Source organism: Acipenser ruthenus, chromosome 3 (genome assembly GCF_902713425.1).
Source record: "Acipenser ruthenus chromosome 3, fAciRut3.2 maternal haplotype, whole genome shotgun sequence".
Taxonomy (NCBI): Eukaryota; Metazoa; Chordata; class Actinopteri; order Acipenseriformes; family Acipenseridae; genus Acipenser; species Acipenser ruthenus.
In genome coordinates, this window is record NC_081191.1 from 61979389 (window position 1) to 62006400 (window position 27012).

The 27012-nt window shown below is 40.1% G+C and overlaps 1 protein-coding gene across 1 annotated transcript in view; it reads right to left on the bottom strand.

Moving 5' to 3' along the window:
* The window catches only part of LOC117394832 (exocyst complex component 3-like), a 52918-nt gene that overhangs the window by 24229 nt on the left and 1677 nt on the right, over positions 1 to 27012 (bottom strand). Inside the window, exons 2-4 of the mRNA XM_059014736.1 lie at positions 18574 to 18731; positions 7119 to 7338; positions 1408 to 2089 (exon numbers count right to left, since the gene is read on the bottom strand). Of these exons, the coding sequence (XP_058870719.1) occupies positions 1408 to 2089; positions 7119 to 7338; positions 18574 to 18717 (1046 nt within the window). The 5' untranslated portion in view covers positions 18718 to 18731. The remainder of the gene's footprint in view (positions 1 to 1407; positions 2090 to 7118; positions 7339 to 18573; positions 18732 to 27012) is intronic.

The window sequence follows — 27012 nt, forward strand, 5'->3', positions numbered from 1 at the left end:
AGTAGTATTAGATCTGTATTTTGACATTGCACTAATTTACTTAAACCAATTATTTAGAAATGTTGAAAAACAATTGTTTCTAGCAGTTTAACCAAAAACAAAAAACAACACTGTAAAATTATTAATGGAATAAAATGTTGCAAACAAGGGTTATTTCAAAACTAAACCTGTGTTTATCGGTGTTGAGCATGTAGGAAAAAATCAATTGTAAAAAAAAGTATTTTAAAACAAAAAAATTGTGTTTTCCTAAAATTGAAGTCTAAAAAGAGGGGGGGGGGGGGGGGGGTGGTAGCTTTTACGCGAGCGTGACCTATACAATGATGTTTACGGTACAATATGCTTTACCAATATGCCTAACAGACAAGTTTGTAGCATTTCATTGCAAATAATGTAGTATTCCTAACAAGTATGATAATAGATAATGTTGAATGGTGATCTCGATTGTCTGATTTTGTTATGCATTTTGAGAAGCAGCAATAGACGTTCGCAAGAGATTTGAGGTGTTATAGATGCAATATAAGCTTTTGTTTTAAAAAAAAACAACTGAAAATTAGCATTGAAATATTGGTTGTTTTGAAAAATAAAACCTTACGAATCGGACACCAAATCTCTTGATTTCTAAGAGTTTGTCTCATGATTTCTGCAGAGGTGTGGTTGGCAATACTGACAATGTACACACAAATACCTAAAATATACTGAAATACAATTTCTGTCCAATTCTTTTTTCAGTTGAGTCATCTACTTTTGTCTGCATCACACAGAAGTAATAGGGATTTATATAGATATATATTTGTTATGACCGTTTCTTTTTTTTGTTCCCTTCCTTTTATGAGGTTGATCCCTTCAGGGCAGGTCATAGCAATGTGGTTAGTGTTACTGAACACAGTCTGTAGGGTTCAAAATACAACATTACTTTCTCTAGCTTTCTGCTTTGTTGTATGGATACTTGCAATATCTTTTTCAACTTAATTAAGGTTGTTTCGATATTTTTATTAACATATCGCCAGTCATAAATCAGTTTTGACTAGTTATTCACATCTGTTATGCTTCGGGTGCTAAAATCCAACCTGTTCAAATCAGAAACATTGTATTGGTTCCTGACTGTTAAAGAAAATCAATACATTCAAGATGCGGTACAGAAATAAATAAGTCAATAAATATCCTTATATACAAATATAAATGAACAATTAATTAAGCAGCATTTCCTGGGTGGTTGAACATACTCAACTTTGACTACCAATGCACCCAGGGCATGCAGTAATTACTGCACACCTATTGTGTGCTATTGCTTGCATAATTCACAGCCACAGTTACTGGAACACCACAACCAATTTTCTGAAATATTAATTACATAATGTAAATGTTTTTGTTGTTATGCGTGTATTTTGTTCTTTCAAATGAAAATACCTTTTGTATGTGTTTAGAACCCAGGTGAGAAGGGAAACAATTTCGTTAGCCTCAAGGTCTTCTGAAGCAAGTTCCTCGATACGCACCGACAGTGCCTTGTGATACAGTGTGAAGAATTTGTTTAAAATGTCGTAGTTAGGCGGGAAACACTGGATCATCAGGTTCTTCACCACAATAAGATCGTCCTGCACGTATTTGCGAGTGATCTCCAGGAGGCGCACAAGCCACATTTTATCCGATTCGCGGGTGTCTGACTGGCTACCCTCAATCCTGGTGCTCACTGTCCCTTCCAGGACCTCAAACATCTTCTCCTTCCACTTCTTGGGTCTACCGGGTGGGATGAAGGCTGTCTGCTTCTTGCGGTCAAGCATTCGCCTGTCAATCTTCTCCTCGCGTTCAATGATACGCACTACAGAGACCACCATTGTGGGGTCCCGGCGGACGGTGAGCATAGACCTCTGGAGCACCATCCACAGCTGCTTGGCCAGCTCCTCTGAGAGATTCTGCACCTCCCCAAAGTAATTGCGGATGAGATTCATGTCGTGCGTGTTCTTGACGTCCATGCGGTACTGCTCGTACATGAGGTCGTCCCGTGAGCACTCCAGGTCCATCAGCTTGCGGTGGGCTTGTAGGAGCTCCGCTCGCTCAATCAGGTTATGAGCCTCCTGGACTATCTCTGGCACTGTGAAAAACAAAATACATTTTGATTTAACAATTAAATCAACATTGAAAATATAGATGTTAGATACCAGTACACTACTAAATCCCTGTTGAAGGGTAAAAGTAAAAGTAAATAAAACTGATGCATTCCAAATATCAATAAAAAGCTCTGCATTATTTCAGCTGCTAGTGTTAATTAGATGAGCACAGACCTTGGAACTCCTCACACACCAAGCAATCAAGGATGCAACAAATGATTTTCCCAAACTGAAACTGGCATTTTCATAAAATTCCAAATTTCCAAACCGAACAATACCGATAAAAGACATAACGTTATGATTTATCATAACCCTGGTTCCCTGAAATAGAAATGTAACCATTACCTCATGGGTATTAATCCTTTGATACCATCTAACCTGAATTGACATTCCAAAGCTGCAAGGCCAAGGCTACCTTGAGCATTATCATGAGAAACCCAGTACAAGCAACGGCTAAAAAATTGTGGGGAACTCACCTCTAATTTTATGCTGTAAGGGTCGAGCTCGAGGCCACCCTAAACACTTTTGTTCCAAAACCAGGGTTTTGCTGATCCACGACATTCAGCCGATAGAACTGTGTAAAAGTGTGTGGCCTAGTCCACACTGCATCGCAAATGTCTCTGACAGCTGCGCCCTGGAATAAAGCCCATGAAGTTGCCATGCCCCTGGTAGAATGGGCAGTGAGCTTCTCAGGAGAGGGCAAGTTGGCTCAGTCATATGCAGTGTGAACAGTATCTGTGAATCATCCTAATAGCCTCTGTTTATACAGAGCTTTCCATGGGACTTAGCCCCATAACAGATAAAAAAAAGCACCAGGCAAAGTGTATGGAGCTGCCGCTGTCTATCAGACAGGAAAGGAGGTGGATGAAAAGACTGTGACGTTCGCCCTGGCTTCTGCAAAAATTAAGCAAGTTTTTGCAACTGAAAATGCTTGCATCTCACTCACCCGCTTAGCAGATGTAAAAGCGAGCAAGAAAGCTGCTTTCATTGACAAATATTTCAGCTCCTTTGAATGCAAAGGCTCAAAGGGAGGCTTCATAAGCTCTTCCAGCACCACATTAAGCCTCCAACAAGCGACAATGTCCTTCACAGGCGGCCAAAGCCGCCGAGCACCCTTTAAAAATTGCCCCACCAGGAAATGAGCTCCTGGGGAGACTGAATCAATTCTATTAGAGAAGCCGAAATGGCAGCCAAATAGACCTTTAATATAAAGGGAGATTTCCCCTCATCAAATATGTCCTGTAAAAACTGCAGCATAACTGCTATGGGACAGATTGTAGGGTCTAATCCCTTAGGCAGGCACCACATTTGAAAAACGCCCCACTTGCTCCCATACTGGGAACGTGTGGATTGCGCTCTGGCATTCTATAGAGTGATAATGACTCTATTAGAAAGCCCCAGATGGCTCAAATGGTGCCGTTCAGGGGCCAGACCCAGAGCTGCAGGCTCGATGTGTTGGGATGCCACAACGTACCCCGAGCCTGACTGAGCAGGTCACAGCATTTCAGTAGACTCCACAACTAGCCTCTCAGGAGCTGTATCACAGTTGAAGACCACAGTCTCCTGGGCCAATAAGGGGCTATTAATAACACCCTGGCCCGGTCTTGTCTGATCTTTTCCAAGCACAGTGGGAGCATGGCGAGTGGAGGAAAGGCATACAGAAGCTGCCTCGGCCACTGGTGTGCCAAGGCATCTACTGCCAGCGGGTACCCGGCTCTCGTTATTGAGAACCAAAGGGGGCAATAGGTCGATTCTTGGGAGGCAAACAGGTCCACTTGTGCTCTCCCGAACCGTTTCCAAATGAGGCTCACCACTTCTGGATGAAGCCTCCATTCTGAGACACTGGGGACTGTCCTTGAAAGGAGGTCCGCTGCCCAACCCAGTGGAGACTGTTGGACCTGAGGCCGCCCTGGTGGTTAATGTATGCCACCACAGTAGTGTTGTCTGCCCTGCACCTCCTGTAAAAAATTCTGCAAGGCTAGAAAAACTGCCTGCAGTTTCAGAAGATTTATATGGAGACCCTGCCACGGGGGTCTGCAAACTCCTTGCTCTCCCCTGCCTTTCCACACGGCACCCCAGTCGAGCCTGGACGTATCTGTGGTGACAACCGCTCTCCTGGTATCGCAGCCCAGTGAGACATGTATGCAGCTAGCAGTGCGATAACAGTGGTAAATTACTCTAAATAGTGCTGATTAGATCAAAGACTGTACTGTCTGGTATGGAATATACACCTGCACTGTTTACTACAGTACAAAGTACAGTACACATAGAACGTGTCTATAGTGCACAAGCACAGTACATAAAGTACAGTGCAACAAGCACAGTGCAGTACAGTATGGTGGGCAATGCACAGTACGGTATAAACAATATGGTATAGTACTAATCATATTATAATGCCCAATGTACGGTATATACAGTCAGTATATAGCACAAAGTACCCCTGGTACGGTACACACGGTACAGTGAACAGTATGGTGTACGGTATGGTACAAGAACGGTGCACAGGGTATGGTACGGTGCAGAGCACGGTCCACTACCATTACAGTAACCTCATTCACTGAGGACAGTAGTAGATCAGTGACCTAGTTACTGAAGAAGCAATATGCGGGGATGCCCACCCGTATAGCTTCTGGCTTAACACAACACAGCCCTAAGACTGAAGGAAGCCTGCTGTCAGCCGTGACAGCCCTCGCAATAGTACTGCAAGCAGAGACCAGAGTGGCAACGAAACACTGCGGGAAGGACTGCAAGCAATCAGACCCAAAGCAGAGCTGAGCCCAGCAACTGCTAGTGAATCGGAAGGGTAACCTCGTTCATTGTACAAAAGTACCGACGGGAAAGGAAGCAGGTCTGGACCTACAGTTACCATGGGAGCGATAAAGGGATGCCCACCTATAACGCATATTTTGGCTAACCAACAGATCGAAACCCAAGGAAAGCCTACTGCTAGAGCCCTAACAGTCTTCACACTAATTCTGTAAGCAGATCTTAACGTGGTACAGAGACACTGTGGGAAAAGCTTCAGGCAGATAGACCCAGTGTGCGCGTCTCTGTTCAACGCAGGACAGCTGAGCCGAGCAGCCGTGTTGGTATTTCTGTGGAAAAGGTAGAAAATACAACAGAGAAAACTATTTCTTCTCAAACAAAACTGTAATCAATCAATCAGTTACCAATATTTTAATATATTTTTTTTATTTTACGCTTCAACTTAAGCTAGTAGCTTACGAGAGAGCACCAGTAGTCGGCTTAAGGCGTTTGATCCTGGGGAAGGGGCAGCGGAGCACAAAGCCGTTGAGGGACTAACGAACAGCCATGGCTGAGTGCACAATATGTTAAGTAATTTTTACTAAAACACGTAAAAAACAATTTGCAATAAGTGATAAACACAAGCGAACAATAATAATACAATCAGATATAACACTATGTGTCACTTATGTGTTCATAGATCTCTCTCTCACGACTCCACACTGCAGGTTAGATGGTATCAAATGATTACTACCCATAAGGTAATGGTTACAGTTCGTACTTGAAACCAAACAAAAACAACATTTTTGTACAAAGAAAGAGTGTTGGCAGCCGGATTTACTGAATGCAGGTATGATGCTGAGCTCCGGGGGGGGGGGGGGGGGGGGTCATATACCTTTCGGGTATTGTGGTGATTTAAGTTCTGCGCTGGTGATGAACTCATAAAATCAAAAGCAATAGAAAAAAATACATGCTAGATCTGCCCACTAGATGCTTTCAAAACAAGCCAAATTTGTCAGCACTGACTGACATGTGCGGTTAGCAAAAGCAGAGCAGAGGTCAACTACATTACCCACAATCTTGTGTGTCAGCTACACAAACATCAGTCTCTCTCACTGACTCGGCGAGAGAGAGAGAGAGGCTGATGCACATGTTTGGCTGACATATGATTCGGGGTAATGTAGTTACATTTGGCTTGTTTTGAAATCATCCAGCAGCTACATTTTGTCTCTGGCTATTTTTAGAATGCGTTGAGGTCATCACCAGCGCAGAACTTCAAATCACCACAATATAAAATGTGTATTTTTTTTTTTTTTGTATATCTGTTGTTGACAGTTGCTGTCATAAAAGTACTGCTGCAGTTGCTTTACTTTACAATAAGAATGTCATGTGAAATGTGAGTAAAGGTAGCATTACAGTGGGGGGGGGGAATCAGCAAGACAGTACCGTGAAGACAGAGTGAAAGCTGTAGGAAAGCAACATGGTGGTTGTGTGAGCTAGTGGGAATCATGCTACTTTCACATTGCATGTACTGTATTTACAAAAAAAACTGATCTTTAATAGCTTTACTTTGACCAAATAAACAACTTGTTCAAAAATTTTGAGCCGAATCAGGTTCTTAATTGAAACATCATGAATTCTGTTAATTGTGCAACGGGTTACAGGGACCTTGCTACAATCATTTTCAATGTATTTTTTGCTTTTGACCTGCAGCTGACCCAACATGGCCAGTACAAAGATATGCAAGATGAGGAAACTCACAACAAATGAATGGGTGTCAATCATACCGGATGCTTTTTTATTGGTGACGTTGGATACCAGTATCTACGCCACACTCGATCACACCATGGTCAGAAACGACTCAAACTGAAAATTGTGAAACCTGTTGCATAATTAACATGTTTCATAGTGCTCTAACGTAGAACACTAGTCAGATATATACTCTAAAAGGTAAGTGTTTTGTTACAGTATTTTGTGAGCCCCTGAAAAATATCGAAAAAGGATCAAGTCTAGTTATAAATAGACAAAACTGCACATCCCAGTTCTGAAATATACCTGATAACCACATGTACAAGTATATAAAAACTAACTGAGGCAGTTAATAATATTTGCTGTGATTTAGGTTTTAGTACAACAAACAACTATCATAATAATAATAATAATAATAATAATAATAATAAAATCAGTGCTTAGGGAAAGAGTTGTTTCCTTGTGCTAAATGCTGTCTAGCATGGTGGCAGCCAAGCAGGTTTTGCATTGCTGAATTACCTGAGAAAATGTTTTTGAGGTTCTCCACAGCTGCAGCCAGTTGGCTGTGCTGCACGACTGCATCCTTCACATCCTTCAAGTTCTCTATGGTGTTGATGCTCTGTCTCCAGTCCTTGCTAACGTCTCCCAGGGACCGTTGGATGTCCTTCACATCCCCCAAGGCATTATGGAGTTGACTTAGACCAGTTCGTACCCCATCGAGCTGAGACTGAATAGCTGCCTGAAAAGTAAATGAACATACTAATATTCCACAAGTTGATCTTTTCAAAGTGAAGATAGGTAAATAAGTTGGACCCTGTTATGACTACAATAAATACAATTTTGCGTTCAATTTCCATTTTTGTGTCCACTTGAAGGAACCCCGTTTTATTTCCTGAGGCTAAAACAGGTGGTACTTAAACAAAGAACATTCAAGCAAAAAATTGCTTCCAGACAATATGGCAGTCTGTTTTCAATAAGGCTGACGTCCAACAGAAATAAGTTTTCCCCCCAATTAAATAAAAACAAAACCAACATTGTATTACAAAAGTAGATTTGTTACAGGTAGAAACAGTTCTTGTTTCAATTGTTTTCTTCCTATAATATCAAAAATGTTACAGGAAGAAACCTTTAACATCAAACATTGTTTTACTTCTACACTAGCTCAACGTTATGCAACCTTGGCTCTTCCAGTCCATTCGAGTAAGAGAACCAAAGCTGCCTACTCCTGCACTACCTTAATAAAATATTAGCAATTTACAACACAAATTCATAGTTGTTGAAAGTGTTGAGTATACAGGGCACCAAATTACAGAAGTGCAAATAAAAGAAATTCCTATCAAAATTGAATTTGTGCCGCATTAAATCTTTTTTTTCTTTTCTTCAATAAACACATTATTCAATCATGTAATCTTAATATATAAAGAAGAAAGTTTGTCTCTCTTTCTGTTCCTATATGCATTCAGACCCCGCAGGAGCCAGTGCAACCAAACTTTGCATGGCCTCCTCTTGGATCCAAAATTTTGAACCCCTGGGTACTTTTATTTAGTAACCCCATTGCTGGCTCACTACAGTAGCCATGCATCTCAAATTAAAGAAACCCACAAACTAAAAAAAAATAAAGTTAAAAAAAGGAAAAGGGGTCCGAAGCGCATTGTGCGACACCCATGATCGGTAACTTATAGGAAAACATAAGGCTACCATTCTCCAATTTGTCATGCACGAAATATTGAATTTCCCCGGGCAACGCCAGGCACTTCAGCTAGTAAAATATAAACATAACTAGAATTCTGTCATCAGCCTTCCTTTATTCAGTATGATATTACAGCTATAATACCCTTTGGAGTCTGTCAATCTCTAGTTTGTATGAACTGAAATTTTCTACTCTTAGTTAGCCAGAGGGATAACAAATATCCAGTACTCCATCAGTTTAGTTTCAGACCTCAATAAAGGGAGGTGATGAAGGGAATGCAATAAAATTGATGTGAACCAGACAGGGGTAAAAGCAGCATGCTAACAATGTAGCTATTTTTGAGACAGTAGTTGTTTTAAATTGCCATCGTTTGCTAATTTCAACAGCTAATTTAAAGCAAATGCAGGGTGAAAAATACAACTAAATGAAAACATATTTCCACAATACAGTTTTAAATGTAACAAAATAGATTTTTGCAAACAAAATAAAGTATGGCACATTAGCCCACAGTATTACCTATGGCTATACATAATGGGCTCTATATAGCATTGATTTTTCTTTCTTATCTTGACTTTTCGTAGGTTTTTGTGACTTCGTAGACCTACCCGCGATGTATTAAAGTAATTTTCACTCCCTTAACTTAGTTTCATCCCTTAGTTTAGTTACGACTGTTCGTTTCAAACTACTTTCGTAATGCAAATGTATGAATCTCATTATAATATCAAAGTTTCGTGCTTACACTAGACATATTATCATTTTTTCCTGATTTACAACTTTGGTTTGGTTTGCGACTAGCTGTTCGGATGTGAAACTTCCTATTTAAACGTTTCCGAACTTTTAGTTACTTTAAAATAAAGCACTTTAAAATATAAAATAAACCACACCAAATGTATTTATTAATAGTCTATATTAAATAACAATGGCAATAAATGCATTTTGTTTTGGTTTATTTTATATTTTAAGGTTTGGAAATGGAAGGGAAATACGGAAACAAATCATTGCAGAGTTCTTTAAACACAACCTGAAATCTTTTCTTCTCAGTAATTAATTATGTAGTGCATAGACAACTGAAATACAACGAAAAGTAATTACTTGTGTAGCCTACTATATATACTGTACTTTTTTCCATTACACAACTAAAATATACATAGACTCAAACAAAGGTTTTCTGAGATATTCTTAAATTAAAGCACTGAAAGCATAGGGAAGCATGTTTAGGGTACAGAAGAGTACAAACATGGTAAACTGGAGAATTACCGTGCAAATTTACCACGGTAAACGTCCATATATAGAAACAAGCTTAGTTTTATCTATGCTTTCCATTTTTGGGGACCCTTTCTTTTAGATCTACAATTTGGTTTGTTTTCGCTGTGCCCAGGGTCTGCGCTATGTTTAACACATCACATTCAGTTTGTGCTGTTTGTTTTTTATTTTCTGCTGCTTTCTTTTTTGTAATCCTCCAAAGTCATGCCATTTTTTTTAAATGTCAAGTGTCTGTCACTTACAGGGTCCCAGTGATTGTTAGTTATTTCTTTCACTGTGAAGTGTTAAATACTATTTCTTCCTTTTTTTCCATTTCACTAACTAACAGATCAATTTTGTCTTTGTGAAAATTTGTTTTTTTTTTCTTTTTGGTCAGTGCCATAGTAGCTTCAAGGTCAGAGTCTGCAGAAGCCATAGCTCGATCCTATTATATTTGCCTCCTACTTTCTGTTCACTAGTATACCACTCATTTATCTTTGCCAGAAGGAAGTTCTAAATCTTGACTTTCGGGTTGCAAATCTATTTATAATGAGATGCAAATTCCGATCTCTCCTGCATAATGAGCAGTAATTTATGCTGTTCGTAAACTTGCAGTGATATTATGGTAGTTGTTTATGAAAAATAGCTGTTTAGTACATTGCACGCAAAAATTCTACTAAAGACGGAGGCTACGAATTATGAACATGTAAGTAATATTAATACATAGAGCCCATTGACTTTATCTTTCATATAGTTCATATCTTTCTTTAACAAAACAGATTTGCAAGAATAATTTCTTTAACATGTTTTATTATATATCTGTGGTTTCCCTAATCAAGTGTTTACTTTTATAAGCTATATTGTTCACCACATTTTGTATTATAACTAGGGCTTGAACTTTTTGTTTTTTTCCAAATCTCTACCAACCTTTAAATGTTAATTAGTGGTTGTTAAGCGGTCTCTGCAGCCTAATAAAGAGAAAACTATTCATTAAAAACTGTGTTTAAGGTTTTTTTTTTTTCTTTGCTACAAACCAAGGAGATTTTAAATGATGACTTGCTATAAGTGTAGACTCCATTCTGGGTATTTTATGCTGAAAAGAAAATCTGTCAGGACAACTGTTAAACGAGTGAAAATAACAAAAGCACAATGCAATTAGGATCAGCGATTAACAATTCACATAATTTATCCTGTCTGTCTGAAATAAAAATTAAGCGAAACAGAAATCGGGCTCAGTCAAGATATGAAGGTAAAAAAAAGTGACCGAAACAGTCAAGATTCTGTGACGGAAACAGTCAAAATTCAGTTAATTCATGCAAGCTAACAAAAAAAAAAAAAAGTTCGACAGGGGTGGATAAAAGTGTATCCTGTATGATAAATGATGTGCACAAATGCATTTTGCATCACCTAGAATTTTAGGATTGAGATACAGTAATCTCCACGTACAGAAACAGCTAAGAGAACACTTTGCCTAAAGGAACACCCTTGTGGCGAAACAGATTTTTCCCATTGTAAATGCTTCTTGGCACCGATAGCGATTCGTTGACAATGGATACAGTACTGTTTTGTAAAAAAGCGACTTGTCATCGCGAGGGTTTCTTGATGGACACTGATTGGTTTAATAAATCTTTCCCGAACCGCCCTCATATCATTGAATTATTTTGTATTCTGATTTCCATGCGTGCACCTCATTGCTACAAAATTACATGTAAACAAACGGCAAAATGCACCACTGTTTCTCTTGCTACACAAAGTTAGAAAAAAAGCTCTTGAAAAAAACTTGAATCACACACAAGTCGCTGAGCAATTTGGTGTTTCCTGTTCTGGTGAGTTGCTTCACCATTCTGTTAAATAATGTGCATATCTTGCATCTTGCTGCTGCATTTTGTAATGTGTGTCGGGGTGCTGTGTTCATTTAGTCTGACAGTTTATTAACATTAAGTTAACCCTAAGTAACGCCCATTATTTTTGCCTCTGCCTTTGTGGTAGCCCGAAACACACCCACCAGCTAATTTCATAGTACATAGCGATTTAAGCTTTTTGACTGTTAGTTTGTCTGTTACTTTATTATTATAGTTTATTAACATACACTTGCCTACTGTTTTGCTTTTACTTATTCAGTTCATTTCATATATTGATGCACATGCGTCATGTCATGTAAATATGTATGTATTTACTGATTGACTGATTCATATTGTGTCTTGTGGCTAACTCTGACTTCAGCTATAAGAACACTTTGCTTGCTTCCCAAGGAGTGTTCTCTTAGCCGGAGACTACTGTAATTAAAAAAAGAAACTACATGAACACCATTTAATCAAATAAACTACAACTTTATATCGTAAAACTCTACCATAAGCTATAATAGTAGTACAGTATTATGTTAGATTTCGAAATGTCACATTTTTCTATTTTTTATAGTTTTTCATTAAGTACATGGAAAATTGCGAAGAGCTATGTATGGCTACTGATTTTCCATTCTGGGAATAGCAAATTCCGTTTTTCAAAAATGACCAATTATGTTTTTTATTATTTTTTTTATTATTATTAAAGTCATGGTTTTAAATCAGACTGCTTTAATAGTAAGTAAAGCACCTGAAGCAGGGAACCTTAATTATATTATATCAGTTAAGAAAACAAATGTCCAGCACTGTTGTGAGAATCATATTTACAGTCTTCCACTAACACTGTAGTTCAGTCTACAAATGAACGTGTTTTGAAAATACCTGTTTAGCTTATTGCTGGCATTACAATAACAACAATATGAAACAGTCTAGCAACAGTCCATCAATGTCTTGTGAGAGTAATCCTATTTATCGTACTTCACAAATGAAGTTTAGCGTTTTACTGGCATTACAATAACCAGGATAAAATATGAAACAATTAAAAAAAGGCGTGTTGACTTGCTTTACACATCTTCACTGCTGAGTATCACCCGATTGTAATTTAAATAGTGCCCCTTTTAATGTAAACACATAATTAATCCTCCCAATTGTTCCATTGTTATGTATGCCTTGTTATTTGCTAAATTTAACAAGAGCTGTGTCTCCAGACAGAATGTCTAATGAAACAAATGGTGTGTTGTGTTGCGACTACATCCTTTACACAGTAACACGATTAATTACCTTTAAGAAATGTATAGCTAAAAAATAGCTTTGAGCTTGTTTCTTCATCATCAGATAATTTAATTAAGAAACAGTTATGGTTTAACATTGCTAATTCTAGCTTTATTAAATGCAGGTAGAGTGGAAAGAAATAAACTAAACAATGATTAAATATGCAAACAACTTAGCTTAAATAATAAAGAAAGCCCTGTCTTGAGCACAGTACCTTAGGTCTAAGTTTTTCATGCAGTGCTTCGCATTTGGTGCCGTCTTTTTTTTGCTTTCTTGTTCTCTACGAGTTTACGACTGGCAATATGATCTTAATGGTATTGACTCGTACATGATCGAATCGGATGACATCATCAGTTGCAGAATAGTATCCTACCTTCCTCATATAGATAACACCGTGTAACAAATTTATTTATTTTTTTTGTTCCTGGGTAGTAAGTGTTATTTCCTAATTGCTTATGCCTCAAAAGTATAGAAAATGGCTATTATTCCCCACAAACTTTGCATTTGTGACCAGGACAGTGATATTTTGAAATTGACCTATTTTCCAGAACATTCCAGATAGATTCAGTGCTAAGTAAACTTGGAGTAACTTCTACAACTTTCTAGAACTTTCCAGTAATATAAATAGTAGTATAAATACAGGGGCCTTAAGCCCACCAGTTCAGTTTAGTTCCAGCTGCCTAAGTGGATACATATCTGCATTTTTCTGAGATGGCATCAAGGTCATAGGAGACTTCAAAATGGTGGCATTCCTGATGGGTCTCCAAGGCGGTTTTACCAAGTTTCCCTGCTATCTTTGCCTTTGGGACAGCAGGGACACCAAGGCGCACTACCACAGGCAGGACTGGCCACAGCGGACCGAGTTCTCTGTGGGGAGGAACAACGTCAAGTGGGAGCCACTGGTGGACCCCCGGAAGGTGCTGATGCCACCACTGCACATCAAATTGGGCCTTATGAAACAATTTGTCAGAGCTCTAGATAAGGAGTCGGCAGCCTTCAAGTACCTTCAAGACTTCTTCCTTAAGCTGTCTGAGGCAAAGGTCAAAGCCGGTGTCTTCGTCGGACCACAGATAAAGAAGATCCTGGAGTGCAATGAATTCCCCAAGAAGCTCACTAGTAAGGAGAAAGTGACTTGGAACAGCTTTGTCGCAGTGGTTCGGGGCTTCCTGGGCAATCACAAGGCCGAAAACTATGTGGAGCTGGTTGAGACTCTGGTGAAGAACTACGGCACAATGGGCTGTAGGATGTCCCTCAAAGTCCATATCCTTGATGCTCATCTTGATAAATTCAAGGAGAACATGGGAGCGTACTCGGAGGAGCAAGACGAGCACTTCCACCAGGATATACTGGACTTTGAACGCCGCTACCAAGGACAGTATAACGAGAACATGATGGGAGACTACATTTGGGGGCTGATTCGTGAAAGTGATTTACAGTATAATCGTAAATCTCGAAAAACTACTCACTTCTAAATCTTTTGTAGTCATTTGTGTATTACTTTAGTATAAATACATGTTAATTTGGATTCATATGTTGTTTTTTCTGACTTTATGTGAACGAAAAGACACAAATTCTCCCATTTTCTCATTGGAAATAGGTCAATTTCAAAATATCACTGTCCTGGTCACAAAAGCAAAGTTTGTGGGGAATAATAGCCATTTTCTATACTTTTGAGGCATAAGCAATTAGGAAATAACACTTACTACCCAGGAACAAAAATTGTGTTACATAGTGTAATCAAACAATGTTTTAGCTCTGTCTTTTGCTGAAACATTGCACATTTTTTCTTCGTTGATGCAGCCGCCATGTTGAGTTTCAGCAGAGACACGCAAGTGAAGTCACATGAATTCTCTCAACTTGGCTGGATGTAGTGCAAAAAAAAAAAAAAAAAACGCAGAAAACTAGAGTTGTGAAGTGAAAAAGACAACACTGCAAAATTCCATTCCCAATGTCTAATTCCATGATTCCGGAAAATCAGTAGCCCTAGGTATGTAATTAAATATGTTAATGGAATATTATTTAGCAGGTTTCATTTGACTTTATGAAGCAAAACTAGTTAATTCTGTAGAGTACTGCAAAACTTTTTTCACAGCTGTAATTACCCCCCATAATTATCAAAACAAATTACTCTTGAAATCAACTGTTTTTTGGGGTTTTTTTGTAATATCAAAAAAACTTGCTTGGGGAGAACTGGACAGAGCAGTTATGGTACTTAAATACCACATCATATTCACAAACGGTACATCTACCGCTGATTTCAGGGTTTCACTGAAAAGTCACCAAATTTCTCATTGTTTCTGGCAACAGTTTATGCACTACAAATATCCAACGAGAGTATACCGTATTATACCTTCCTAAACAGCTGAGACTCTGAATATTAAGAGAATAACGTTTTCACTCTATGATGAAATATACCCAACAATTACCTAGTTTGAACTTAAAAAATATGTTTTAAAATGTACTCAAATTAATTTCTTTAGAAATGTCTCAATAAGTGTAATTTAGTGATCTCCTACCTAAAAGTCTGATGTAGTTTGATTTTTTCTTTATTTGATTTCCTGAAGCAAAACATATTAATAACCACTAATTGACTGTTCATTCTTTAATAAAAGCAAAATCCTAAAAGTGATATTCCATTTGTGTGTGTGTGTTTTGTGGGATGGTGAGGGAGCAAGTAGATTTTTCTAGCATTTTGTCCCTTGGACAAGATATATATTTTTTTCTTTAATTGCACACCCCTGCATGCATGCATATACATATATACTGTAGTGTGCACTGGGGGTAGAGGTCAGGGCTGGTAGGTGACGCAATCAAATATGAAGACATAAGCCCGATACCAGCTCCTGCAAGGGAGTCGGCTCTTTTGTACAGCGGTATCAGAGCTATGCTTCAGTGCGGGAGGTCCCGGGTTCATGTCCCACCTCCGCCTGTGAGAAACCCCTGTCTGCAGAAACCGAGATTGTTACACTGGCGTCAGAAGTGAATGCAGGTACCCCGGAATGCACTTGGAAGCCTGTACCCTGGTGAGCAAGTCCGAGGGCGGACTTGAGGCTGGCAGGGGAGAGTGTAGTGTGCACGGGGGTAAGGGTCAGGGTTGGTGACGCAATCAAATATGAAGACATAAGCGTTCACGTCCCACCTCCGCCTGTGAGAAACCCCTGACTGCGGGAACCAAAAACTGAGTGTGTTCCCCCTGAGGCTCCAGACGTCGCTGCGCCGGTCCACAGCCGTACACCTCTGCCTGTCACTCCTTGCTCCCGGTCGCTGACTTGCGCTGCAGTCGCCCCAGTCAAGCTGTCTGGGTCCCTCTTCACCAGTTCGCGGCCCCTTACCAGAGGCGCCGGAAGGACCAGCCCATCCTCAAGCCCACCCGTAGGAAAGGGCGAAAAATGAAATTTTTGGACTTGGTGGGTGGTTATGTTTTAAGGGGGAGATGGCCTTGGTATGGCCAGTGTATTTTGTGGCAGGGACAGGATTAAAAGACTCCCTGCCAGCCTACATTGTTTAATTTGTGTTAATTGTTTAATTATTAATTGGCAATTGTTTTATTGTTTTGGCAGTTGGCCTGGGCCTCATTATTATTAAATTAGAGCCAGCTGCCTATACCAGTTTCTATACCCAGACATTCTTTGGTTTTCACAAGTGCAGAAAAATTAAACTGTTTAAACATGTTTTCTTATGTATGGCAGTAAATAAGTATGGAGTAAAACATTGCAGGTTTTAAACTTGTTATACACCTTTGAAGCTGTTTAGTATTGACATAAAATATATTTGGTGTTTCCGCGTTTCCGGTTTATACTGAATTTTACCGATAAATTACAGGATTTTCTTTTTTTTTTTTAAATGGACGTCGGTTTTTACTGATTTATATCTGATTTTTAACTATTATTCAATATTTTCCCGGTACTATTTTATAGGAAATACACAACATTTTGAATTAAAATGCTGTTTTATTTTGACTCTGACATTGTAAAAAGGAACACTGTACCCTAGGATACAGCAGACGTTAAGACATCAGAGGATCAAATAAAGTTCAAACGTGGTTCTCTGCCACTTCGCAAACACATTATCACCTGATTATGTTGGCCAATCAAAGTCTGATTATTGTGGCAATTGCTGGGCGTAGTAACTACTAGCTTGATCAAAAACTAAATTAAAATATACAAAAATATAATAATTTTAGTGGATGAGGAATGGGGAAAAAACGTAAATCAGTTTATGAATCTTCAAAAGAAAATGAATGGTTCGAAGTATACAAAAAGCAAAAATAGTAGAAGTGGGTCAGATGAAGCAGAAGATGCATAGCGTGCAAATACTGCTGCAGAGGTGTACATGTTCGCGCTGCCAATAAAAGAACATACTGAAAAATAAGCGACACATTAAACTAAAACAATAAAGTGAGAGTCAAACAATCCATTTAAGGCTTTTACACACGCTTTAATAAAAAAAAAAAAAAAAGCGCAGAATGACTGTGTTAATGAGTTTGTCAGAGCACTGTGCTTTGCTGGACAGCCACTGTTTATTGCAGAGGTATGTATTGGTGACTTTGTGCGACAGAACTGTCTGTCCATCAGCTAAAACACTGTCCAACGCCGACAATCTTAATCGTAATCGTGTGATTTTTGACGCGTCTCCCGATGCCTTGCACCGCCCAGTTCTGTCAATTAGATTTTCTTTTTATGATTTCAAGGCTAATAAACCGGACTTGTTTTGTGCTGATGTCATGTTCATACTTTCTGTAGATACTATTATTGTCAGCACAGTGATTGCCCAAACGTTCTCAAAGTACCCAATAACTTTGGAAAATGTGGCTTCGACTTGCACAGATTCTGATTCATCATACATGCCGGGGACACTACATTCAGGATTAAACAGATTAAATCGTATCAGATGCAACAGTGATGATTACAACAGGTCAATTTTATTTTTTCTACTCCACTACTCCGCTCGCTCCACTGGCTCCCGATCACCGCTCGCATCCAGTTCAAGACTCTTGTACTAGCCTACAGATGCCTTGACCAGTCTGCACCCAGCTACCTCCAGACCCTCATCTCTCCCTACACCCCCACTCGACCTCTCCGCTCCGCCTGCACTAGAAGACTAGCTCTACCACCGCTACGCTCCCCTGCCTCCAAAGCCCGCTCCTTCTCCACCCTTGCTCCGCAGTGGTGGAATGACCTTCCTACAGATGTCAGGACTGCCCAGTCCCTGACCACATTCCGGCGCCTCCTTAAGACTCACCTCTTCAAAGAGCACCTGTAGAACTCCTCTGTTTGTATCCTGGGACACTATCACCCTTCATGTAAATGTGCTTTATTTTGCTCTTATCAGCCCCTATTTTACTGCATTTAATCCTGTACTTCAGAATACTGTAATCTGCCAAGTTTTTAACCTGTAGTACTTTGTATTTAATCACATCCTGATGTAACTATCACTATTTAATCATATCCTGATGTAACTATCACTATTACCTGCTGTATTATTGAATTGTGGTTTGTCAAACTTGTACTTTAATTGAACAAAAGTTATTGTATTTCTTGCTCTTATTGTATTACTTGTATTGTAACGCTTGAAATGTTTTTGCTTACGATTGTAAGTCGCCCTGGATAAGGGCGTCTGCTAAGAAATAAATAATAATAATAATAATAATAATAAAAGACTAAATCATTTCTATACAAAGAAAATGGTTCAAACATTTAGCATAGATGTCACTGGATGGAAAATCATGGATGAGAAAGTCTGGGTTAACTCAGCATACATATGTTTTGAAATTGAATACTCCAGGCCAAGGCTGAGCAGCTGCTGAGTCACGCAACACTATTTCTTGACAAGGACAAGATCCCCAAAAAAACATGCAATGCTGCTGAGCTCTGCATGCCACAAACTCACCTATGGGATGAAGCACTGTGTCAATCGGTGGATTACATACCTTGAGTCTAGCCTCTACTGAGGCCTTCTTGCGAGCCTCCCTCCTGCGATACTGTTCCACTTTGTCTAACTGGTCTGGTCTTTGCAGCATCCCAGCAACTCTCTGTACGGCTGTTGCAACAGCCTCCCTGTCCGTCTCCTCCATTTCAATTGCTGACCCTTAACACAAAGAGAGACGCATCAGTATTAGTACAAAAAAATATATAGTTTCCCATCTTATTTTAAGTAACGTTTACTACTTCTTAGTTGTAGGGTTGCAACATTTTTTTTTTATTTGAATCCTGGTGTAAACTCTTGAACATTATTTCATAGAATGCCCCAGCATTACAACACATTCTTCTTGAACACACATCGATAGTCAATAGCAACCGTCCGAAAGCTTATTTATGCAAATAAAGTTAGAAAAAAACTCAAACTCAGAATAAAACAATGAATACAGTACATAGGCATAATTCTGTGAGGGTATTTTGATATATGGAGAAATGTTGTAGGATTATTCTAATTTACAATGAGATTTTTACTAGAAACACTTTTGTTCGAGAAATTGATGTCCTCCGATGGTGTAACTGACATCAAAACAGCCATTTTAGACCATATTTGCTGAGGACTCCATGACCTATGACATCAGTATATGAGGAAGTCTGAAAGGGACCCAGCACATGTGGAGCAAGGTCAGTGTGTCTCTCATAAATATTTAAAAAATGCACATTCATAACTCCTTACAAGACATGTAAATCACCAAGTCATGTTGTTACTGCATCTTATAAAGCGCTTTGTGTCGGTGGTCCACTATGAAAGGCGCTATATAAAATAAAGATTGATTGATTGATTCGGTGTAACTCCTTGAATAGGGTGATAACAAATAAATATTTTCAAAATCAATATCTCACCAGAAATGTGATTGTTATAGAATATGTTCAAGGTCATTGTTTTGCACAGGTAGCCTAATACTGGCCTGTTACATTAACATTAGATGAAAAATGTCCTCCAGTGTAACCGCTAAATGTCATTTGGTGTAACCAGACTTATAGGTTACACCAAAGTGTCCAGGTGGTTACACTGCAGGGCGTCAAGCATGATCTCTGAATTTAACAGATTTATTGATTACTTATTATAAAGAGCCAACAGACATTATTTTTTTTTTTATGAATAGCCAAGTTTGACATTATAGATTTATATACAATTTTCTTAGTTTTCGTCAAATTTTCAGATGTCCTTGTCAAGCAGGGAAAAGGTAGCTCAATACAGAGCTCGTATTAAGCAAGACCCTGCAGCAAGTGCAGCGTATCTTACCAAAAGGCGATCGAGGTGCTTTTTCATGTTTTTCTCCATATGATACAGAATCTGACAACACATCATGGTCCAGCCAATAAGCACAACAAATAGGCAAAATGGTGCACTTTTTTATACAAATGTGAAACTTTGCATACTTATACAGTTTAGGATCTGTACATTTTCTGATATAGTGGCAACTGATCAGCACCCCTAGCGACCTGTAATGCCACTTGGTGGCTAATGCGAGCAAGCAATTTACTAGTTGAAGGGTTTTCGATTTGTTGTGATGTTTGATGAACTACCATACATAGGGCAAGTCCTTAAGGAGGTGGAAAAAGAAGTTGCAGTAAACTGCATGCGTCAGTTGGATGATAAGAATTAATTTGTTTGGCACAGAGTTTCTGACGTAATTTCTTTGACGCCAGACATTGTTGCAGTAATTTCTGAGCCAGAGCCTTCCACTTAGATATTCCAAACTGTGCAGCACTGACTGGATAAAATTCACAAAAGCCTGGTAGATGATGACTTTTCATTATCAGCAGCAGGATGATGTGCTGTCAAAAGTGCCTAATGCAGAATGTTATTTTTCTCATGTTGTATTAAAGTTCTGTTCTTTCTGTGTTCATCTTTTCACCAATGTTGACTACATTCCTTTCATATTGTAGTTCAAGTTTTTTTTCAGAAAGTTTCATTTACGTATTGAACAATGAATCTAAAATTAAATTGTGAATTTCCTTGACCATATCAAATGTTAACTCAAGTGATTAAAAAAAACAAAAACAAAAAAAACAAAAAAAAAAAACAATAAGTAATAAAGTTTTCATAACAATTATTCACTACTAATGTGTCTGTCTTCCTTTAAGATTATTAATACATAACAGTTAAGTCTGCATTTTAATTAAATAGGCCATGGTTTGAGTATGACAATTAGAAGTAATTCGGGGTAACCTGCATATATCCGTGATAAACTTGTTGTATCTATACAAACAAACAGAGTATCTCAATTAAATGTGGTAAATCATTTTAATCTGTTCTGGTACTTTTCTTTTTTTTTTTTAATTCAAAGGTCTTGATTGTGAGCTCATATTAAAAAAAATGGGGTCATCACTAAGGAAATAAACAAAAAGAAAACACGGAAATGTGATTCTATGCTTGTTTAGCACTTGATTTTAGGCTAACTATACAGGAATATATGAAGCCAATGTGTATAGAAACTGTACATAAGAAATTATTTTTAAAACGGTGTGGTTACACCGAAGGACACCTTTATGGTATTATGCTTATGAATCAAACAATAAAAAGGGAAACTGGGAATATTAAGGTCTGATCATATATATATATATATATTATATATATATATATATATATATATATATATATATATATATATACACACACACATACATATGGATGGTTTACATTCTTAAGAAACCAAACCAAAAATACCAAATCCAGTCATTTAAGACATTAATTTTTTTTATTTTTTTTTTTCTAAAATCGGCAGCGAAGTGTTCTAGGATTTACCTAATGTTCAGGTAAGCAATGGGTGCACAACAATTTGTCCCCGACATTAATACTACTGAGACTACGACTACTACTACGACTACTACTAATAATAATAATAATTGTGAACTTGCAGTTGTCAAGTACAGTACTGCAGAAAGGACGAGATTAGACAGAATAAAACTGAACTGTGACAAAGCGGGCTTAAAATTGCAATACTTTAAAAATGCAACGGTGCAACACACATTCTAACTCCTTTCATGTCTTCAGTGTATATAAATTGCTCATTTATACAGACATTTCAAAGAAAGTTGCTGTTTTGTAATTCTATGTTATTCCCCCCAAAATACCAATGCTAAAAATGAACACGTTAGGTAGATAATTATTAGTTTTGATCAAATTACACCAAAAAATAAAAATAAAATAAAATGAGCAAGTAGCTTATGAAATGGTTCAACTAGCAGCTCCCTGTGTTATGAAACGAGTAGGGGTGATAATATAATAGTGAACAAAATACAATCTTGAAGTGCAGCGATTTCTCTTTTCACTTATTTTTATGTAATACATTTTCACTACCTTACGTAGTTCTGCTTTTTTAGTAAAACGTGTGCTTTCACGAAAGGGGTTAGAATGTGTATGCTTAAAAACAGCATACAGTTTTTTTCCTGAATCGAGTGTCCAGCAATGCACCATAACAAAACTGTAAATCCTTTGCAACTGTACATTTCAAAAACTGTGAAACTACATATAAAGTCTCTCAAATGTAAACAACTAACATTATGTACATCCAGCTGTTCATCATTGCGATGCAGAGCACTCTCCGTTGCCTGACAAAGTTTCTACTTTGATCTTATTTTTTTTCAAAGTCACGTTATACAGGTTTTGTAACAGCGGTTTGCAAACTACAGTTGCGCAGACACTGCAGACCGAACAACTCATTTGACCACTATTGTTATTTAACTCCAGCCATGGGTACATCTTCAGCCAGTTTTCCTGAAAATCTATCTTTTTTAAAACTTTCCCTTCACTGACATGGCTTATTTGTGCTGTTGTATTACTAAGGCTGTATCTCAGCCTCTAGTCTAATCTATGTATTTTTTTTTAATTTGATTTTTTAATACCATTTGATTTTTACAATGGAAAAGTAACCTATATTTTATAACAATTATGGTGTGAATCACTCAGAAAACACTGATTTGTGTTTGTTTGAATTACAATTTCATCAATATAATGGCCATAATGTTGTTTTATGAATGAGTATGGAATCACCTTGGTGCCCTTGTGTTGGACTTAAGTTTTTTTTTTTTTTTTTTTTTTTTTTTTTTTACGTAAATTGAATGTAATTGCTAAAAGCAAAAAAAAAGTGTACATGTGTAATATAGCCTAAACAACTGTGTTCCTTCTGTTGCTTCTTTATTTTAAACTACAGTAAAGCCATGAGTACTGTACTGCAGGTGCTCAGAACTCTGGTATATCTCTGTCCCCATGGCATTGCTATTGTAAAAAAGGGTAGTTGCATAAATAGAAGAGAGTTAACTTTTAATGGAAGGATAGGTGGTTTATTTTATTAAACTGTCTGCATACAAGCAGCGATGTGCAACTTAGTATGTTCCTAATAGTAATTCCACGTAACGTAGCAATTTTGTTTTGTTATATTAATACATTTGGTGGCACTTTCTTTTATGAAAGTAAATGTTCTCAAGTTAACATAAATGTTTAAATTAGAAAAATATATGTTATTTTATAGGAAAACTACATAATTTATTAATATACAATAGGTGTATTTTTATACTCATGTTTGTTCTGGGCACCCACCACAAATTTAAAAACTTGGTGAATATACTCTTTTTTTTCCTCTAAACTCAGTGACTTAGGCTGGCGGTTGTCACTGCTCAAGTATACATTTGATAAATTACAAGAATTTTAAATATTTTATTTATTCAGCCGATAATCATGATAATTTACAGACGATAATGAAAATGTCATCGTCCAACCTCAATAAATATATATAATATATATATATATATATATATATATACACACACACACACACACACACACACACACACACACAGCACTCACATATCCGACCCTATACAATTTTGACTTTAGTGGCACTTAATCGAGTGTGACGCATATATGATTATTTCATTTTGGCCCATTCTAACCCTTGTCCCTTTTTCCAGGGAACACAAAAAAGATACAATGTCAAAAATACACAGCTGAAAGGACTGTGTTTTAAAATAAGTAGGCTTCCATTTAGTTGTACTGTAGTTGGTTTTGTTGGCACAGTACTATATTTTCAACAGAAGTAGTATTTTAATTTAGAATGTTATGATTCTGAAAATATCACTTGCCAAAAGAGACGGCTGTGGACATATGGACTTGTGACAGGATTGGCAGAGGTTGAGACTCAGAGACAGTATAAAGTTCAAAATAAAGTTTTTAATAAACAAAAATACAAAATAAACCAGCACAAGGGCCAAACAAAAAGGTCCAAAACACAAAATACAAACAAAATGAAACTTACAAATAAAGTTTCCAGGCTGGGCGTTGCCTTCACTGGATCAAAACTAACAAAATAGCACACACAGACAAACACTTCTTCCTCTCCTTCTGGAACTCTCTTCTTAACTGGGAGGCTGAGGCCTCCTTTTATGCCAGGTGGCTAAGTCCATAATTGAATAATTAATGGGTTGATTGCTCCCACCTGACGCAATCAATCTGGGCAGGGAGGAGAATTTAACTCCTTCCCTGCCAGTATTTCTAAGGGCAGAGCCCTGCTCTGCCACACACCTCCCTCCACGTACAAAGTACGGAGGCCGCAATCGGCCAAACTCCCCCCCCCCCCCCCCCCCCCCCCCCCCTGAACCCAAGCCCTCCCCCCAAGAGTCCCCTTATGTCCCTTGGGTGGGCTATTTCAACGGGCGGTGGTGGGCGGGGTTGATGCCGGATCCCCCAAGCTTTCTTCAATAGTGGGGGCCCCGGACCTTCAAAGCCCATGAACGCTGGTAGGGAACCTGGAACATCTCCCTCTGGTGGCGGAGGCAGGAACGGCGTCCCGTCTCCCTCTGGTGGCGGAGGCGGGAACGGCGGCCCGACTCCCTCTGGTGGCGGAGGCGGGAACGGCGGCCCGACTCCCTCTGGTGGCGGAGGCGGGAACGGCGGCCCGACTCCCTCTGGTGGCGGAGGCGGGAACAACGGCTCGTCTCCCTCTGCTGGCGGAGGCGGGAACAACGGCTCGTCTCCCTCTGCTGGCAGAGGCGGGAACAGCAACTCGTCTCCCTCTGCTGGCGGAGGCGGGAACAGCAACTCGTCTCCCTCTGCTGGCGGAGGCGAGAACAGCAACTCGTCTCCCTCTGCTGGCGGAGGCGGGAACAGCGACGCTGGTCCTTCCGGCGGCGCTGGACCCTCTGGACCCCCTGGCGATGCGGGGCCCCCTGGCCCCTCTGGCGACGCTGGACCCTCTGGACCCCCAGGCGGCGCGGACAGGCAGGCAACCCCAGGCGACGCGGACAGGCAGGCAACCCCAGGCGATGGAGGGAGAGACAGCTCCGGCTGTTCCCCCTCTGCTGGCGGTGGAGGGAGAGACAGCTCCGACTGTTCCCCCTCTGCTGGCGGTGGAGGGAGAGACAGCTCTGGCTGTTCCCCCTCTGCTGGCGGTGGAGGGAGAGACAGCTTCGGCTGTTCCCCCTCTGCTGGCGGTGGAGGGAGAGACAGCTCCGGCTGTTCCCCCTCTGCTGGCGGTGGAGGTGGGAACAGCCTGTATTCTTCCCCTGCGGGTCCCTTCAGCCCTGGGCCTGTGGGCTTCCCCTTCTCGGCCCGTGGACGCACCGACTCCTCCCGCTCGGGCCGTGGACGCACCGACTCCTCCCGCTCAGGCTCCTCCCCCTCGGGCTGTGGACGTTCGGGCTCCTCCCTCTCGGGCTGTGGACGTTCGGGCTCCCCCTCTCTGGACGACGGCAGCGGCTCCCCTTCTGGCTCTCGGGACGGCGGCTCCTCCCCTTCTGGCTCTCGGGACGGCGGCTCCTCCCCTTCTGGCTCTCGGGACGGCGGCTCCTCCCCTTCTGGCTCTCGGGACGGCGGCTCCTCCCCTTCTGGCTCTCGGGACGGCGGCTCCTCCCCTTCTGGCTCTCGGGACGGCGGCTCCTCCCCTTCTGGCTCTCGGGACGACAGCTCACCCCTCTCTGGCTCTCGGGACGGCGGCTCACCCCTCTCTGGCTTTCGGGACGACAGCTCACCCCTCTCTGGCTCTCGGGACGACGACTCACCCCTCTCTGGCTCTCGGGAAGACAGCTCCACCTTCTTTATTGGAATGACTGGGGGCTCTCCCATATCTACCGCCAGGTAGTTTACGACCATCAGGGCCAGCTCTGCGAAGGACGCCGGGTGATGCTGTTCCTCCCACTTTTCCCACCTCCCCCCATCTTGACGCCACAGCGTGTTGATAACTATGGGGAGGTCGTGGAAGAGGTCCGCTTCAGGGTGCATCAACCAGTCCCATATTTCCTGGGATGGTGGTGAAGGCGGTGATGTTGGAAGTGGTAGGGTGGCTGCCGAGGACGGGGTTTGCAGCTGCTCCTGGTCCAGATTGTGGGGGCATCCTGCCCAGCTGTGGCCATCCGCCTCACAGCGCCCACACCAGTCAGCTGGTGGCCCATCTGGACAGGACCTCCACCGATGATCCACCTTCCCGCACCAAGAGCACCAGGGAAAAAGGCTGGCTGGGTCCTCCAGCTGGGGTGGCTGTTGTTGCAGCAGCTTACATTTCTTCAGCTGCTGCATCTCCTGCCTTTGCCGCTGTCTGCTCTTCTTCCCCATTTTCTCTTTTTTTTTTCCAAAAAAAAACCTCCCAAAATTCAAGAAAGAAAAAAAAAAAAATTACTGCTCTGAGCCTCCAGGTGGCGCTATCCCACTTCTGACACCAACTGTGACAGGATTGGCAGAGGTTGAGACTCAGAGACAGTATAAAGTTCAAAATAAAGTTTTTAATAAACAAAAATACAAAATAAACCAGCACAAGGGCCAAACAAAAAGGTCCAAAACATAAAATACAAACAAAATGAAACTTACAAATAAAGTTTCCAGGCTGGGCGTAGCCTTCACTGGATCAAAACTAACAAAATAGCACACACAGACAAACACTTCTTCCTCTCCTTCTGGAACTCTCTTCTTAACTGGGAGGCTGAGGCCTCCTTTTAAGCCAGGTGGCTAAGTCCATAATTGAATAATTAATGGGTTGATTGCTCCCACCTGACGCAATCAATCTGGGCAGGGAGGAGAATTTAACTCCTTCCCTGACAGTATTTCTAAGGGCAGAGCCCTGCTCTGCCACAGGACTGTACATACTTTTAAATTCGGTATGTATTGTAGCAGTATGTAAAATTCCCCATTAACAACCCAACAGCAAAATGAAATCAAAATGTTACCCATGCACAAAACTGCGTAAAACGTAAAAGGCAATGCGATTTAGCAAAAGATTAAAAAAACAAGATTCCAGAATTAAAACAGTATCCAAAATCAATATTCAAAATTGCCAATAAGGCCCCAATGTCAGTTCACTTGCAAATAAAAATGTACAAAATATCATATTAAAAAATGCATCACAGTATCTAAAACTGCTTAATGATTAACTTTTACATTACTGTAGCTTGTCTGGTTT